At 40.2% G+C, this 18334-nt stretch overlaps 1 protein-coding gene across 7 annotated transcripts in view; it reads right to left on the bottom strand.

Annotated features, from left to right (window-relative positions):
* mast4 (microtubule associated serine/threonine kinase family member 4) overlaps positions 1 to 18334 on the bottom strand; it is a 120577-nt gene that overhangs the window by 6607 nt on the left and 95636 nt on the right. For 6 of the 7 annotated variants that reach the window (XM_034296761.1, XM_034296762.1, XM_020053403.3 and 3 more), the window contains 15 exons: positions 16595 to 16686; positions 15952 to 16160; positions 14981 to 15119; positions 14574 to 14706; positions 13092 to 13257; positions 11330 to 11431; positions 6363 to 6485; positions 6143 to 6255; positions 5749 to 5870; positions 4508 to 4719; positions 4196 to 4393; positions 2251 to 2477; positions 1959 to 2081; positions 854 to 990; positions 87 to 271 (listed from right to left, as the gene is read on the bottom strand). In XM_034296761.1, coding sequence (XP_034152652.1) covers positions 87 to 271; positions 854 to 990; positions 1959 to 2081; positions 2251 to 2477; positions 4196 to 4393; positions 4508 to 4719; positions 5749 to 5870; positions 6143 to 6255; positions 6363 to 6485; positions 11330 to 11431; positions 13092 to 13257; positions 14574 to 14706; positions 14981 to 15119; positions 15952 to 16160; positions 16595 to 16686 — 2281 coding nt within the window. The remainder of the gene's footprint in view (positions 1 to 86; positions 272 to 853; positions 991 to 1958; positions 2082 to 2250; positions 2478 to 4195; positions 4394 to 4507; positions 4720 to 5748; positions 5871 to 6142; positions 6256 to 6362; positions 6486 to 11329; positions 11432 to 13091; positions 13258 to 14573; positions 14707 to 14980; positions 15120 to 15951; positions 16161 to 16594; positions 16687 to 18334) is intronic. The other variant, XM_013137127.4, reaches the window with a different exon arrangement.

Below are 18334 nucleotides of genomic sequence, written 5' to 3'. Positions count from 1 at the left end.
TAGTGCACATTGATTGTTTTACTGATAAACACTTCGAAAGCGCATTTTCTTAACATGTAATTTTACTGAGTGATAGTCTATCTCACCTGACTGGTTGAAGTCAGGTGTAGGTCGGAAGGCAGCTGTGGGGGAGCGGGGAGACAAGCTGTGTGTAGGGGACCCTGGGAGACTCTCCCCTGAGGACAGGGATCGGTTGAGAGAGGAGAAACTACGACTGGTGTGCAGAAGAGGCGAGGGCTGCATAGCAAAACGCCTGAACACAGACCTCCTCCTTGAGGGAGAGAGAAAAGTTCAGTTAACCATTATGAGGCCATGGCATAGTAGACTATATTGTGGTCTAGACTTTGGAATGTCTTAGCTAAAACACAAAAAAACCTTGACAAAATATATTACAAAATATGAATGTGTTCTGGCAAAGAGCTGAACTACACTATACTTTGAATTAGTCCATATTGCCATAGGGCCAACAACATGCATTATAGAAAAAATTGTTTGTTCAAATTTCAAACATATATTGTGTAGTGTTACTCTGACATATATAATAATACAAGAATGAATGTGTTCTTGAGCAATCAATATCAACCATTCAGTCAATAATGAAAGCCACAGTGAGATCTCTGAGGGGTGACATTGTCATCAGTGACAGGTAGGGAGTTTTATAGTTAGCCACAGCCACACCAGTTTTGCAAAGAGCAACAGCTACACATAGTGGTTGTACTGTACATGACAAAACCTGGAAATGGTTTACAAGTGACCTCTACAGAGCATAAATGGATATAGTAAATGTACTAATTTCATAACAAAATGGTTCCTCAAATATAAAACAATGCAAAACCAAATATGTAATTATTGCCTTTCTTGTGTCTTCTCCTTCTTGGGCTTTTTGGTACGTCGGACCATCTTGCTTCTGTAGCTGTTCTTCCGAGCAGGCCCTGTTTTGATGGAGGTGTTCTCAAATGGAGTAGTGGAGATGGCCACCCTACTGCCACTCTGAAAAACATGTAGATACACACATAAGATACCCAAAAATGAATTTGATCGGTTGTGAGAGCATTATGTTAATTCAAATTAAATTAAATGGAATGGCTGGATTATTGTAAATAAAATTTAAGGTAGATTCATGTTCAGATTACTTTATGAGATCCATTGTGAATTATGATTACAAACAAAAAGTGCCTTATGCTTATTAAATTAGTTTGGGTAATAATACAGTACTAGACAATTGCAAGCAGTTATACAGTGAAGTACTCCTCACTTATTATATTACAGAATTATAAATGGTACATTGACATTTTGTTTTATTTGTTATTCTAAAATACTGACACTATTAATTGTATGGTGACACTGCTTTTATGTTGGGAAATAACTAAGAAAAACCAAAATAAAATAATCCTTGCATAAGTATTCAAACCCCAGCCAGTAATATTTGGTCACCTTTTACAGCTTGAAGTCTTTTGGGCTACGTATGTACCAGCTTTGCACAGTGTCAAGACTGATTTTGTTACCACAGACTTAAATAGTGCCACAGACCCTCAATTGGATTGAGATAAGGAATTTGACTGGACCACTATAGGACATTCAACATTGTGTTAAGGCACTCCAGTGATGCCATGTGCTTGGGATAATTATCCTGCTAAAAGATGAATAACTTCATAAGCGTAAGCTTTTTAGCAGAATAAAGCAGGTTGTCTTACATAATTTCCCTGTATTTTTCTCCATCCATTATTCCTTCAACTTTAAGATGCCTAGTTACCAGGTGGATGCCTAAGGTAAGGTCGTCATTAGGGCAATTTCTTTATTCGGTGTAGGAAAATGTCCTTACAAATATTTCACTATATAAAACAAATTTCATGTTTAAATATCAAACAACAAAATGTCAATGTCAATTTTTCAGGTGTTTAAAAGCATTTGTGAGGCACTGCATTTGATCAGGGTTTTAAGTTAAATGGTTTTCTGACCTTTAGCAGTAGTTCCACCACCTCAGTATGAACAAGGCCATGGACTGTCTCTCCATTCACATGGGTGATGAGGTCACCAGCTTTTAGCCCTGCCTTGTGGGCTGGACCAGGTTCCTCCACGCTCTGAAAAACCCAGAAACACGCTGTTAGTAACTGTATCCATCATTACTCAAACATCATTGCCAGTAATATTCAGTATCATTTAGCACAGATGAAAGTGACCATTACAGAAATGACTATCTCAAATGCTTCCTTAGTAATTTCAGGCTTTCATACACAAGGCTCTTCTTACCCAGACCATGTGGTAGACAGTGTAGACATCACGGTCGCAGGCGTACACCGGGATTGCCCGCAACGTAAAACCAAACTTCTTCCCCGAGCTGTGGATAATGATTGGCTGCTTGGGGCTGGTGACACAAAGAGATGAGTCTCGGCTAGGGGAGGAGTCACGAGAAGAGGGGTCCGAGGACAAAGAGTAGGGGGATATGGGGCTGGCCAGAGGGGACACCCCAAAGATATCTGGAACGATAAGAAGGTACATCCAGATCATAATTTAAAATGATTAAAAAAGCTTGATTGTTGTGTCCATTTGTCATGTCCAATTTGCATTTGGGGAGAGTCAGAAATTAAAATACATGTCTTCTGATGCACATCTCACCAAGTCATAAAGCTTCTTATCACACTGCTCATTCAACCAAAAATACTTTGACGGCACATACAACCCTTGGAGGACAGCTAAACAGCGTGAAGCTCTGATAGGCTACACCACTACGCCATATACTGCAGCTACTGTATATTGGGTTTCATTAAACTTCAAGTATTCACCAATAGTCAACAACAGTTATAAAAAAAAAGGACAAAGTGAAGTCCTAATTCAGCGTTTTCACAGTATTTTTTCCATACTCACAGCTTTTTATGACACATTGCCAAGGTCATTGGAGCCAGAGAAGACACTTTCAAAATGCTTTTTCGAAAGGTTCGGGAGAAAGGGAAGTCAGGGTCATGGCAATGGAATGCCAGAACAACAATCTCTCAGCAAGACGAAGGCGCTAATCATGGACCACAGAAAAGGAAGGGCAAGAATGCCAGTACACACGGATGGGGTGCAGTGGGTAGAGTGATTCAAGTTTCCACATCACAAACTAACATGGCTTCAAACGGTTAGGAAGATATCCTGTCAGTGCCTCTCAGGAGGGTCATGGGCCCTCAAAAGGTTCCACAGATGAACCACTGCAAACAACTTGCTGAATTACAATTTGGTATGGAACTTGAACTGACCTCAGTCTAAAGGGTAGTGAAACCGCCAAGTTAAACAACTGGACGGATAAGTTAATTTAGATATTCTTTAAAAATATAGGATTTCAGAAGTTTTCTGAAGCTGAGGGAAGGGCTGAGAAGAGATTTGACTTAGACAAGTATGAGCTCTCCTGCTTTAGGTTGGTATTGTATAGCCAAAAAACACTGAGTGGCAAAACAAAAACCTTGGGTAGGGATGTACAGTTTCAGCCTTGTCTGAAGGTAAAAATGGGCATGTACATGCACACCAACTTATTAAATGGCACTGTAAATAGCCAATATATATAGATATTCATATTTTTCATTTACACCTTGTTATTCATATCACTGTTTATAAATTCCTTGTGTTATTGATTTTCTTTAATTTACTTAAATCAGCATTTTTGGAAAGCAAGCAAGTAAAACATTTTTTGTTAGTCAACACCTTCGGTAAATGTCACAAAAAACATTACATTTCATTCAAAGAGATATAGTTATGAAAGGCATGGATTCCTGGGAGAATATGGTAATTATGATACAATCAAGGGACCACCAAGTGACATTTCCATTGACTGGTCCTTCCAGTAGCTCTCCCCTCAGTAGCCAGCTGCTTCTAAAAAGCCTGCTCACCTGGCATCACTGTGCCCCTGCTAGAAGACCTTTGGAGCCCCCCTCCCAGCAGTTGAGGAGCATCTTTCTTAGCTCAGACTCCGGATTAAAAAGGTCCTTTTCTAGCCTATTGCACTCACAGCCACTCCATAAACTGGAGCCTCTTACGAGAAGGAACCATGCCAGGCCAATTTCACACAGATATAACAGACTCAATCATCTCTTTCACACTTCTCCAAGTCTACTCAAATTCTAATTCTGTGCAGGCTCTACCTCCCCATCCCATTCTCAAACCTGTTCTAAATCAAAGTGCTGTAGACCACAGTGTTTGGGCACGTCTCTCTCAGACTCACCTCCAGGGATCATGAGGGAGAGGGCGCTGGCCGAGACAGACTTGGGGACTTTAGAAACAACACCAAACTTCTCCCCATGTCCATCGTGCCGCAGGCCACCAGTCGGGACCCTTGGGTCCAAGGTGGTCTTGGAGTCAGGGCTGCCTACACCCTCCGCTCTGGAGGGAAGCAGGTCCAGGTGCTCAGAGAAACTACCTACTGAACAAAGTAGAATATGTAGGATTATGTTAGAAATGACGTAGGCATATAAAAAGTAATTGAAACAATAACTAATGATAGATGGCAACCACATTTCAATATAGTACTCCATACCAGAGAGAGTAGCTCCACTGTGGGTGCTCCCGGGGGTGGTTGCATCAGCCTCATCCTCTCCAATGGAGAAGGCTACCTTGCTGGGGTCTCTAAGGGCCAGGGACTCCTCATCTCCGTCATCTGCCTCGGCTGAAATGGCGAACTTTGGGAGCAGGCCGGGCGGACGAGGGCCTATGTTGGTGCTCTCATCCAGAGAATGGGAGAGAGAAAGCCTGGACAGGACAAAGGGGGAATGGATACACAGTCTTACAAAATGATTCAAACCTTTGAACAATTCCTAAAATGTAATTACAAATGGTACATGGACATTTTGTTGTTTCATATACCCACCACTAAAAATCTATTATTGATTGACAAACTGAAAAAATTGAAATATTCTGTTTTTATAAGGATCACAAGTCAACCTCTGTGCTGTGGAAGCTCCCAGTTTCCACATAAGAAATTGAGAGAGTAAATAGGCACAATTACTTTACAATTGGCCTCTATCTGTTCTATAGAAGTTAGAGAAAAAGTATTACAAATGGATAGATTAGGAAGTGTCAAAAATAATATCCATGTGTTTGGATTTCCCAGTGGGCAGTTCAGTCAATAGCCAGGTAGAAAAAGCTGCTTCACACAACCTAGGCACTGTCACAAAAAAGCTTTCCTTCAAAACTCAAAACAAACAAGGGGACTTGAGAGAAGTCAAATGTGGCCAAAGATTACTTTTACGGGGCTAGAGAGTTCAGTGGCTGAAAGAGTAGTAATAGTGCACTGGGGATGCTATGATAGACGTCTACATAAGACTGTCCTGTATTGAAGGGCAGCAAGAAAGCAATTGTTATTCAAGATGTACCAATGCATGTCTCAACGCACACGCATCCCTACATTGAAGTATGTTGGCGGCAGCATCATGGTGTGGGGATACTTATCATAGTGGGGGAAACGCCAACAAACAAATTCTCTTTCGAATTGTCTTCTTAAAAATGGAAGGTATGAATACTTACTCTGAATGTAAAAATAACACATCTTTAAAAAGGTATTTGAAACCAGGTCTAGAATAACATTAAGATACTAGTTAACTATTATTATTCTTGTGCTGACAAATTGGGTTCATTTAATGAGTGTTTTGCATTGCCATGTTAAGGTATTCTATCAGTCCAAACGCAGTGTTGGAAGATCTATGTTGTAAGATCTGTAAAAACAATACATGGTCATTAATCAGAGTTTCAGAATAACACAAAGAAAGGTGTGGGGCGTACATTTCAGTGAATTCGGGTGTCCAGCTCAGAGAGTCTACAGTCAGGGGGCTTTCACTCTTCTTCTCCTCTGTCTCGCCCTTCTCCTCCAGCTGGCCACGGGACAGGTCTAAGCTGCTGTACACCTACACACCACAGAGTTTCATTTTAGGACATAGGGGCTCAAACTTTAAGTTACAAAAAGTGGTTTTAAAACAGAGGCATCCGCCAATGGTAAGTCAGTGGGTAACAAATACTGAAAAAGATCTAGGCAGGTCAGAGAACCATTTTATGGACCAAATAATGCTAATAATGTCTATTTCACATGAAATCAATAAGGTGACTACTACAATGATTCACGACGATTTGTAAGCGAGAAATATTATTATAAAGCAAAACGTTAGACAAAAGAAAACACCTTGGAAAATCTGTGAGAACAGGAAGAGAACTGTCGTAGCTCCACATTGAAGTCTTCATCATTCAGATCCTCCTCTTCCTCAGTTTCCAGGTGATGGTATCGATCAGATCGAGCTGTGGGGATAAAATTTTAGTTATGATCTTTAATAACTTTCACTTTTAAAGTAGCTATATTCTATAGCAAAGATTACTGTATATTTTGAGAACATGAGTAAACTCACTGTCAAAGTAGCTAGTGTCATCCTCGGACTCCAGCTGAGGGATAAACTCAGCCTTCTGTCTCAGCAGACTATTCCAGTCCAAAGTGTGAAAGAACTGGTGGTGCTTCACTTCATACGCACCGCCTAAGGATGGCCAGAAATACACATTATGACGACACATGCATTCCAAAAACTGATATTCAAGAGATACAGATGCAGCGAAGTCTGTATACATACAGTTTTCTTAAATATGCTTTACTATTGTATTTTGTATTAATGTCGCAAAACACATTTCTCTGTCATCCTAATTCTATAATTCTAATTTTCAATTTAATGCGATTTTTCCACCTATCCCAATTTGGTGAAGTCCAGTCAGCGCTAACATGGCCTTGCCTCCTCAGACCAACTCACCACAGGCTTCAGGCGGCACAACCGTAATTGTTCTGGATTGCAATTTTTAACCCAGGTTTTCACAAAGAGTGTCTGTCAAAGGTCATGCAGTGAGGGAAAAAATGATTTGATCCCCTGCTGATTTTGAACGTTTGCCCACTGACAAAGAAAATGATCAGTCTATAATTTTAATGGTAGGTTTATTTGAACAGTGAGAGACAGAATAAAAACAACAAAAATCCAGAATTTTTTTATGAATAGATTTGCATTTTAATGAGAGAAATAAGTATCCGACCCGTCTGCAAAACATGACTTAGTACTTGGTGGCAAAACCCTTGTTGGCAATCAGAGAGGTCAGATGTTTCTTGTAGTTGGACACCAGGTTTGCACTCATCTCAGGAGGGATTTTGTCCCACTCCTCTTTGCAGATCTTCTCCAAGTCATTAAGGTTTCGAGGTTTACGTTTGGCAACTCGAACCTTCAGCTACCTCCACAGATTTTCTAAGGGATTAAGGTCGGAAGACTGGCTAGGCCACTCCAGGACCTTAATGTGCTTCTTCTTGAGCCACTCCTTTGTTGCCTTGGCTGTGTGTTTTCAGTCATTGTCATGTGGGAATACCCATCCACGAACCATTTGCAATGCCCTGGCTGAGGGAAGGAGGTTCTCACCCAAGATTTGATGGTACATGGACCCATCCATCGTCCCTTTGTTGCGGTGAAGTTGGCCTGTCCCCTTAGCAGAAAAATACCCCCAAAGCATAATGTTTCCACATCCATGTTTGATGGTGGGGATGGTGATCTTGGGGTCATAGGCAGCATTCCTCTAAACACAGCGAGTTGAGTTGAGGCCAAAGAGCTTGATTTTGGTCTCATCTGACCACAACATTTCCACTCTATTTCTCCTCTGAATCATTCAGATGTTCATTGGCACACTTCAGACAGGCCTGTACATGTGCTTTCTTGAGCAGGGGGACCTTGCGGGCGCTGCAGGATTTCAGGCGTAGTGAGTTACCAATTGTTTTCTTGGTGACTATGGTCCCAGGTGCCTTGACATCATTGACAAGATCCTCCCGTGTAGTTCTGGGCTGATTGGAATGTGATTGATTGATTGCTTCTGTGGACAGGTGTCTTTTATACAGGTAACAAGCTGAGATTAGGAGCACTCCCTTTAAGAGTGTTCTCCTAATCTCAGCTCATTACCTGAATAAAAGACACCTGGGAGCCAGAAATCTTTCTGATTGAGAGGGGATCAAATACTTATTACACGCAAATACATTTAAAAAAAAATTGACGCAATGTGATATTCAGAAAACCCTTTCGCAATTATGCTGATTAAAGAAGCAATAAAACTGTCCTTTTTTAGACAAGTTGAGTATTTGGAGCATCAACAACTGTGGGTTCGATTACTAGCTCAAAATATTCAGAAACAAAGCACTTTCTGAAACACATCATTCTGTTCTTGTTCAGAGAAATTAAGGATATTCTATGTGAAAAATTGCAAATAAACTGAAAATCTGAACACTATTTCCTTCACAGAAAAGTGAAAACTGGTTCTAACCAGAATAGAAAGAGGAGTGGGACACCTGGTGCATAACTGAGAAAGAGGACAAATACTCTAGGGTATAGTTTGAAAAATAGATATCTCACAGGTCTTCATTAAACAGTAGGCGCCAAACACGAGTTTCAATGTCAATAGTGAAGAGGGAACTCCAGGATGCTGATTGGATCACTTGATTGGAGCCAATTTCCACCTACAACCAGACAATGACCCAAAGCACAGCTCCAAGCTATGCAAGAACTATTTAGGGAAGAAGCAGTCAGCTGGTATTCTGTCTATTATGTAGTAGCCAGCACAGACATCAGCTCTCAACCCTATTGAGCTGTTGTGGGAGCAGCTTGACTGTATGGTGTGTAAGAAGTACCCATTAAACCAATCCAATTTGTGGGAGGTGCTTCATGAAGCATGGGGATTATCTCAACAAATTGACAACTAGAACACCAAAAGTCTGTCAACGGTAATTGCTGCAAATGGAGGATTCTTTGATGCAATCATTATTTCTAATCTTGTCTATGACTGTATTTACTATTCATTTTGCTATATTTACTATTCAAACTCATTTCATGTATGTTTTCAAGGCAAACAAGGACATTTCTAAGTGACTCCAAACTTTTGAAAGGTACAGTAGTATATACACTCACCTAAAGGATTATTAGGAACACCATACTAATACTGTGTTTGACCCTTTCGCCTCCAGAACTGCCTTAATTCTACGTGGCATTGATTTAACAAGGTGCTGAAAGCATTCTTTAGAAATGTTGGCCCATATTGATAGGATAGCATCTTGCAGTTGATGGAGATTTGTGGGATGCACATCCAGGGCACAAAGCTCCCGTTCCACCACATCCCAAAGATGCTCTATTGGGTTGAGATCTGGTGACTGTGGGGGCCATTTCAGTACAGTGAACTCATTGTCATGTTCAAGAAACCAATTAGAAATTATTCGAGCTTTGTGACATGGTGCATTATCCTGCTGGAAGTAGCCATCAGAGGATGGGTACATGGTGGTCATAAAGGGATGGACATGGTCAGAAACAATGCTCAGGTAGGCCGTGGCATTTAAACGATGCCCAATTGGCACTAAGGGGCCTAAAGTGTGCCAAGAAAACATCCCCCACACCATTACACCACCACCACGCACAGTGGTAATAAGGGATGATGGATCCATGTTCTCATTCTGTTTACGCCAAATTCTGACTCTACCATCTGAACGTCTCAACAGAAATCGAGACTCATCAGACCAGGCAACATTCTTCCAGTCTTCAACTGTCCAATTTTGGTGAGCTCGTGTAGACTCTTTTTCCTATTTGTAGTGGAGATGAGTGGTATCCGGTGGGGTCTTCTGCTGTTGTAGCCCATCCGCCTCAAGGTTGTGCGTGTTGTGGCTTCACAAATGCTTTGCTGCATACCTCGGTTGTAACAAGTGGTTATTTCAGTCAAAGTTGCTCTTCTATCAGCTTGAATCAGTCGGCCCATTCTCCTCTGACCTCTAGCATCAACAAGGCATTTTCGCTCACAGGACTGCTGCATACTGGATGTTTATCCCTTTTCACACAATTCTTTGTAAACCCTAGAAATGGTTGTGTGTGAAAATCCCAGTAACTGAGCAGATTGTGAAATACTCAGACCGGCCTGTCTGGCACCAACAACCATGCCACGCTCAAAATTGCTTAAATCACCTTTCTTTCCCATTCTGACATTCAGTTTGGAGTTCAGGAAATTGTCTTGACCAGGACCACACTCCTAAATGCATTGAAGCAACTGCCATGTGATTGGTTGATTAGATAATTGCATTAATGAGAAATTGAACAGGTGTTCCTAATAATCCTTTAGGTGAGTGTATACTGTATATAAGCAATATTTTCTTGGGAATGGAAACAGAATTTCATATCTCCTACTGCTTTTAATACAAATTACCTGCACTTTAGATTGCCAAATTGGTCAGTAGGTGTTATGGGCATACTTAGAAAAGTAAAACAAGCTAATTGATGGTTACAAGACGCATTTGTTGGCATTTACAGGGTAAGGCTGAGCAACAAAGTACATGCTCCAGTGTATATTTCATTTATTTTCTGTATTTTTTATCCATTTGAAAATTGTAAAATTAAGTGTACAAACCAGAGTTTCATCCATAAGTTGGTAACCAAAAGAATCAATATAATTTTTTAAAGAAAAGCACAAGGGCCTTTACTGTATATTTGGTGGCATCTGTATCTCGCAGTCATCCATGTCCACACACACACACATTAACAGTGGGCTGCAGTGCCCCTGCCCTCAATCAAAAGGAAGTAGTGCAGACGCTAACATTTCCTTCTCACGTTTTCACTGGCAGGCACCCAGAAGTGATATCACCGGCCATAAATTATGCAGTGCAATTTCCTTCTGTTGACCTTTGAGGAAGACAGAGAGACAGAGGGCTGCCGCTGAATGGTTCGACCCAACCTGGGGGATTTACTCCGATGAATAAAGTCTTGTATAACTTGCTTATTGAATCTGCTATGCAGGAGAAAAAAAAAGTCTGAATCCCAAATGACACACTATTCCCTATTCAGTTCACTATCTTTGAACGGAGCTGTACAGGGAACAGGGTTTCATTTGAGATACAGCCATACAGAGGGTGGTATATGGCATAGTCTCCGGTTGAGTATAATGTTAGTGATCCACCCTGATGACGTATGACCTTGCGCAGGCTTATATTCATGAGGTGGGAGGAGCTACTGCAATTGACCTTAGAAAAGTGGTGCAGGAAATATCAGCTATTTGGTTTGCCCCATTTATCCCCATGCAGCTTTCAAATAAGGTGGCGCGGTGAGAAGACAAATAGAGAGATACGGGTAAAACCATTAGAATGTTTTAACTGAGGGTAGAGAGTGCTTGAGGATAGGTGATAACATCTTTAGATCCAACTTGAACCATACTCTGTTGGCTCTGAGATGGTCAACGCAGAACCAGGCCAGACCAGCACAGCTTTGCTTGGTTTGGCTTAGTAATGTGAATATGATAATGTACGTGGCATGTGTTGTGCACAATGTTGGTCTACCTGTGCCCATCCTCTCCATTGGGTTCTGTCTGAGTAGCAGGGTGATCAGTTCCTGAGAGTCAGCTGGAGGAGCATCTTCTCCCTCTGGCCAATTAATCTCATCTAGAAAACATGGAAAATCCACTCTTATGTACATCTATTAATTTCTATTTGTATAGCTAGCAATCACAAACATCCCATAGACAATGCTGAGCTATCTAGCACTTAGCAAGCAATATCCCATAGAACAAACAGTTATTGAGCAGTCAGCAATATCCCATAAGAGAAAACATCCCCTAGTTCGCTGTAGAAATTCTCTCAAAACCTGGGCCATGAACCTGTAACGGAAAGTAACCTGCAATGTTTTCAATTTGTCTGTCGTGAGGCTAAATACAGAGAACTTAAAATATTATTCCTACAAATTGGGCTCAAGATTCCCATTTGAGAAAAGCTTTTCCATCCACTGACACGGAAAGGCTGAGCTAGTAAACACATAAGCTAGACATTAGCAAAATCTTATACACAAACACACACTAAGTTAGTATTATACCATAGACAACACATATAGAGTTTAGCAACAATATTAGATGGACAACACAGAATTAGAATTTAGGCACAGTAAACAATCCCAAAGTCAAATGCATGTTATTGAGATCTTCCACAGACAAAAGGGCATGTTGAATAATCAAATAAATATAAGACCAGTGTAGATCATTAGCACAAAACAATACACCAGTAGAGTCTATGCCATGCCAAGGTTCTCTCTTTAGGGCCATGTGCCCTGATTTAATCAAAATTCGGAGCGAGGCATGAATATGCATAGTGGCCCTCAGGCCTGAGCAGTGTGGCGTTTAGCTCAATGTGTTCAGAGACCCTTAATTAACACTGGGTCCCTCTGGCCTGGCATGATGGAGAGCACACAGAATCTTTCATGACACCATATTAATTAACATATGATAGACAGAGGTTCTGCATAGAGGAACTACTTTCTTACAACTTACCATGCTGACCTTGTATCTATTTTATCAGTATGGTGAATACACGGTCTATGCTACGCATTTAAAAATAGATAGAAAACAATGGTTATTAGGAATTTGACAGTGATATAGAGTATTCCAATTCATTTATTGAAAATAATGTATTTTCATAAGACAGAGCACATTCTCTGCACTGTATTCTGTAGAGCACTCTGTACTGTATTCTAGATTCTGCCAAAGGCTGAATTTTTTCTGAGCCGATGGTTGCCGACTGGAAAATAATTATAATAATTTGTATTGAGACATTATCACATAAGACCGTTCTGTGCCCAATAGATTTAAAAAAAGAAATGTAAGATATACACTCATTACACACTTTGTCTAATTATTATTTAAGATTTGTGGGAACAAAATGTATAATTGTATTGTTTACCCCTGCTGTAAAGGTTGTTTGAATAAAAATGTCCAATGATGACATTTTTAAAGGTCTTATTTCTTTATTAATTTGTTCTGTATATTTAAAAAAGCTCTAAAGCTTTTGGAAGATATTGTCAGGTTGAGCCCACACCCTCCTACATCATCTGTTTTGTGCATTACATGCATCAACCCAAAATTAACCTGAAAGACTTGCACAGTCTAATCCAATACTGGCATATATTACCAATCTTTCCAATTCACTAAGGACCAAGACCGGCAAAAAATATTCTTCTAGTTAAACATGTGTTCATTTCAATAGGAAGTGGAAAGTTTGAAGTACTCTGAAGCTAGGATTCTTTGTCAAATCAAAAAGAGAGAATAAGACTAACCACTGATGACCTGTCCAAACAGTTCTTCTGGTGTGTCTCCAAAGAAAGGTACACAACCCACCAGGAACTCGTAGAGAATGATGCCCATGGCCCACCAGTCCACTGGTTTACCATAGCCCTGCCTCAGGATCACCTCTGGAGCAATGTACTCTGGTGTCCCACACACCTACACACAGACACAAGGCAACAGGTTTCACAAATACTGAACTTTGAAGAAAGTATTAGGCTGGAAATTGTACCATTTGAAGGATGACATCATGATAACAGTCTTAGCACAACAAAGTATAGACTGGATACTACAGAATTTTTTTTCCCTGCCGTCTTGTTTAAAAAAAAGAATGGTCTATACTGTACAGTGCATTCATGAATATTCAGACCACATATTCCATATTTAGCAATGTTACTGCCTAATTCTTCTTCTTCTTCATCAGTGTACACACAATACCCCATAATGAAAACGTTATTTTTTATAATATTTAACACTATGTGAAGAAAAAAACCTGAAATATCACATTTACATAAGCATTCAGGCCCTTTGTCATGATACTCAAAATTGTGCTCGGGTGCATCCAGATCCTTGATGAAAACCTGCTCCAGAGCACTTAGGACATCAGACTGGGGGTTACTTTCCAACAGGACAACAACCCTAAGCACACTACCAAGACATCACAGGAGTGACTTTAGGACTGACACAGCTTTTTCAGGAATGTTTGGAATGGAGAGGCCTCCCAAACACACCAGAACCCAACTGATCCCTGACTCATGATGCATGTCTCTTTATGCAACGGCACAGGTTTGTTTTGTATATTGGGGGTTCGGGGTCAATGGTTCCCAGGATTTTCACTCTTTTCCAGGGGGTCCCATTGATCTGTCTGTAATAATGGGGGGGCTCATGACACCCCCATCCCCCCTTAATTCTAAACCCTCTGCCTTTAAGTATATTCACTAGGATGGACCATGACTCATGATGCATGTCTCTCTATGTAAATTCACCAGGATGAACCATGACTCAGGATGCATGTCTCTCTATGTAAATTCACCAGGATGAACCATGACTCAGGATGCATGTCTCTCTATGTAAATTCATGAGTCGGTGAATGTCTTTGAGTGCCCCAGCCAGAGCCAGGACATGAACCTGATCAAACCTCTCTGGAGAGACCTGAAAATGGCTGTGCAGCAGTCATATGCAAGAAGACTCAAGGCTGTAATTGCTGCCAAAGGTGTTTCAACAAAGTATTGAGCAAAGGGGTTTGAAAACGTATGTAAATACGATATTTCTGTTGTCTTTTGAAATTAATTTGCAAACATTTCTAAAAAACAGTTTTTGCTTGGTCATTGGGAAATATTGTGTGTAGATTTATGAGGAAAAATGAATTTAATCTGCAAGGCTGTAACATAACACTTTGTGGAAAAAGTGAAGGTGTCTGAATTACTTTTTTATTGCATTGTAGGTAGGGTGCCAAAACCACATCCACACCATACCTGTTTATCAGAGAACTCTCGGGCATCCTTCTCTATGTGTCCTTCGTACAGGTTGGTAGTCATGTTCATCAGGCCCACCTTGGACAGACCGAAGTCTGTCAGCTTGATGTGGCCCATGGAGGTCACCAGAAGACTTTGGGATAAAATGCCAGAAGGAGAACCATCATATAGATGTTGGTGTCAGTAAAAAGATCTCCAAATCTCACTCAAATGGTACAATAAAAAAAAAAATCTGCTCTTAAGGGTTTTAGGCTGGGCATTTGTAAAACATTGATAACTGCTGATGTAAACATTGCATTTGATTAATTGACAATGATCCAAATGACCTGAAGGTCATCTAAATGGATCTGAGCAGGGTACACAATCTACCTTGTCAGTGATATTAACCATAAATGTTAAAGACTCACTTGTCTGGTTTGAGGTCCCTATGGACAATTCCATAGTTGTGGAGGTACTCCAGTGCCAGCACAGTCTCTGCAAAGTACATCCTGGCCATGTCTACAGGCAGAGGGCCCATGTTCTTCAGAAGGTTGGCACAATCACCTCCTAATGGGGGGTTTGGATGGAAATGATTGAATTAGCTAAGACTAAAACAACAGCTAACGGAGTAACAACGTTCAAGTTCAATACAGTAATATGCTAACGGAACAATAATGACGGAACAATAAGGACCCCCAGACATTTCACCAAACACTTTTGTCATAGACCTGAACAGGAATACCTGAATCACTAATCAAGGTTTGATGTTGTCAGAATCTGTAGTTGAAGACCTACAACTTGATTTAGATTGACATATATTTGAGGATTCGACATTTCCTGGAATGACAATCTTTGGGCTATGAATTTTAGGTTTTAAGTAATACTTAAAACAAATGTAATTTGTATTGGGACTTTTGACCTGCAAATTTCATATGGCTTGACTGATGATGCTGCCACAGGTTTGTTTCGGACAACACACAAGTAATATTTGGAAACAGTATTAATTTGACAAGTGTTTAGAAATTCCATAGTTTGTAATTGATGATACCACATGAAATAAACAAATGTAGGACAAATCTAGTGTCAAATTTGTTTTTGTATTGTTCTACTGTAGGTGTAGTTTCTATGACACCCTTATCATGTCACAAGGGTCCTAAATTAAAACACTCAATGTACTCTTTTGATCACAGAGTCATTTCAAATGAATTGGGAACTTGGAAAACTCCTGATCAATCATTCAAAACAACGGAATTGTGTAAATAACAAAACCAACACCAGTGGACGTTAGCCTCCTGCAATATTCAAAAGATTAGATATTAATCCCAAGTCAAAATGTCTGAGACAGTTTTGGTGCTGTAAGATTTTTGGTAAAAATAAAAAGAACAAAAGAACTGCCTACCTTCCACATACTCCATGACCATACAGAGATGCCGTCGTGTCTCAAAGGAGCAGAACATGGAGACCACGAAGGGGTTCTCAGCGAAGGTCAAGATGTCTCTCTCTACAAAGGCCTGCTGTATCTGGTTCCTCAACATGAGGTTCTGTTTGTTGATCTTCTTCATGGCGAAGCGCTGCTTAGTCTCCTTGTGGCGCACCAGATACACAGCCCTAAGAGTGAGAGGGCGATGACAGATATCCAAATTAACTTAAATCACCAGATACACAGCCCTAAGAGTGAGAGGGTGATGACAGACAGACATCCAGGCTAAGTTAAATCAACCATACATTGTCGTCAGACAGTGAATTAAACTGTTTGTCATATTCAGTACCAGTCAAAGGTTTGGACACACCCATAAACTTTTGACTGGTACTGTATGCTATAAATAAGTATTAAAAATCACACATTCTTAGCTAAGAGAGGGTCCTAAGGTAGAGACATGTTGATGGCTTAGGAATAGAACAAGACAAGGAATTTAACTGGAGATTAAAAAACAAACTTGAGCTCCCACAGCAAACCCAAGACACAAATCCCATTCAAATCCTAAGTGACTGCAGCAACAGGATTGTATTGTTAGAGTCTTGAGTGACTCAGAGGAACTCACCCATAGGCTCCATTGCTGATGAGTTTGGTCATTTCAAAGTCTATCTCGGAGGGCTTCCGTCGGGATCGCAGGGCCGCACTCAGACTCTGGGACTAGAAGAACAAGGGGGAAAAACATACATATATATATACACATATATATATATAAATATATATATACACATACATATACACATATACATACATACACATATACACTCACCTAAAGGATTATTAGGAAAACCATACTAATACTGTGTTTAACCCCCTTTCGCCCTCAGAACTGCCTTAATTCTACGTGGCATTGATTCAACAAGGTGCTGAAAGCATTCTTTAGAAATGTTGGCCCATATTGATAGGATAGCATCTTGCAGTTGATGGAGATTTGTGGGATGCACATCCAGGGCACGAAGCTCCCGTTCCACCACATCCCAAAGATGCTCTATTGGGTTGAGATCTGGTGACTGTGGGGGCCATTTCAGTACAGTGAACTCATTGTCATGTTCAAGAAACCAATTTGAAATGATTCGAGCTTTGTGACATGGTGCATTATCCTACTGGAAGTAGCCATCAGATGATGGGTACATGGTGGTCATAAAAGGATGGACATGGTCAGAAACAATGCTCAGGTAGGCCGTGGCATTTAACCATCCATAGTCGACATCCGCGATACCGCGGACAGTGCTCATTTGCATAAATATAAATAGATTCGCCATAATCGTCCGATTCCAATGGTATATTATTTGTAGCCACTTTCCTGAAGCATTCCGTGTATAATTGGGGTTTTCCGTGTATAATATGGGTTGTATAGTTTGGGTTGCTATGAGAACCTTTCACCAGGCAATGACATTGCCAATGCATCTTAGAAAGGCTCATTTGTACACTACTATGAATATTACATGCGTGTACATCACTATATATGATGTTTTGAACCATAATACATCGTTTGTATTATATATAAGATATGAAAATTTATATTTAGTCAAAATAGTATGGGGATGTTCTTGAGTTTTTGGGAAGAAGTTGGTAATTTTTCTGAGTTTATAAAATATATAAGTCCAAACGTAACTAGCGATCTAGTGCTGCCACCTGCTGGCCGTTTTGTGTCATTAAACTAAAGGAACCGTTATATTGGGTTTTTATCTTTTATGTTATAGTGTTTCATTTCTAGGTTGAAGAACCAAATTTTTTGGGGGTGCCTATATTTTTTACCTTCTATTATATAATTATTTCATTATTTTCAACCCAAATACAGTGTAATTTGATATTAAAGGCATGAAAGTATGAGGAAATACCATTGACACAAAATCTCATAATGCTTTAAAAAAAAAATCTTGATGCTGAATGGCAGATTTTTTGCCTTTCAAACAGATGAGTTTTATAAATAGTGACCCAGAAGTCTGTTTTTATGTGTTTTTATTGTAGCCAGAGGGGTTGCTATTAAAAGGATTCATCATAATAGGTTGTATCTGTTACAGAAATAAATCTAGGACCCAAAATGTCACACTAGTGAAATCCGGCCGAAAGACCCATAGGCTACCAAGGGTTAAACGATGCCCAATTGGCACTAAGGGGCCTAAAGTGTGCCAAGAAAACATCCCCCACACCATTACACCACCACCACCAGCCTGCACAGTGGTAACAAGGCATGATGGATCCATGTTCTTATTCTGTTTACGCCAAATTCTGACTCTACCATCTGAATGTCTCAACAGAAATCGAGACTCATCAGACTAGGCAACATTCTGCCAGTCTTCAACTG

The sequence above is a fragment of the Esox lucius genome, chromosome 14, assembly GCF_011004845.1.
Source record: "Esox lucius isolate fEsoLuc1 chromosome 14, fEsoLuc1.pri, whole genome shotgun sequence".
Lineage (NCBI taxonomy): Eukaryota > Metazoa > Chordata > Actinopteri > Esociformes > Esocidae > Esox > Esox lucius.
The sequence above is the reverse complement of the archived record's forward strand: the minus strand, read 5'-3'. Positions and strand labels throughout refer to the sequence as shown.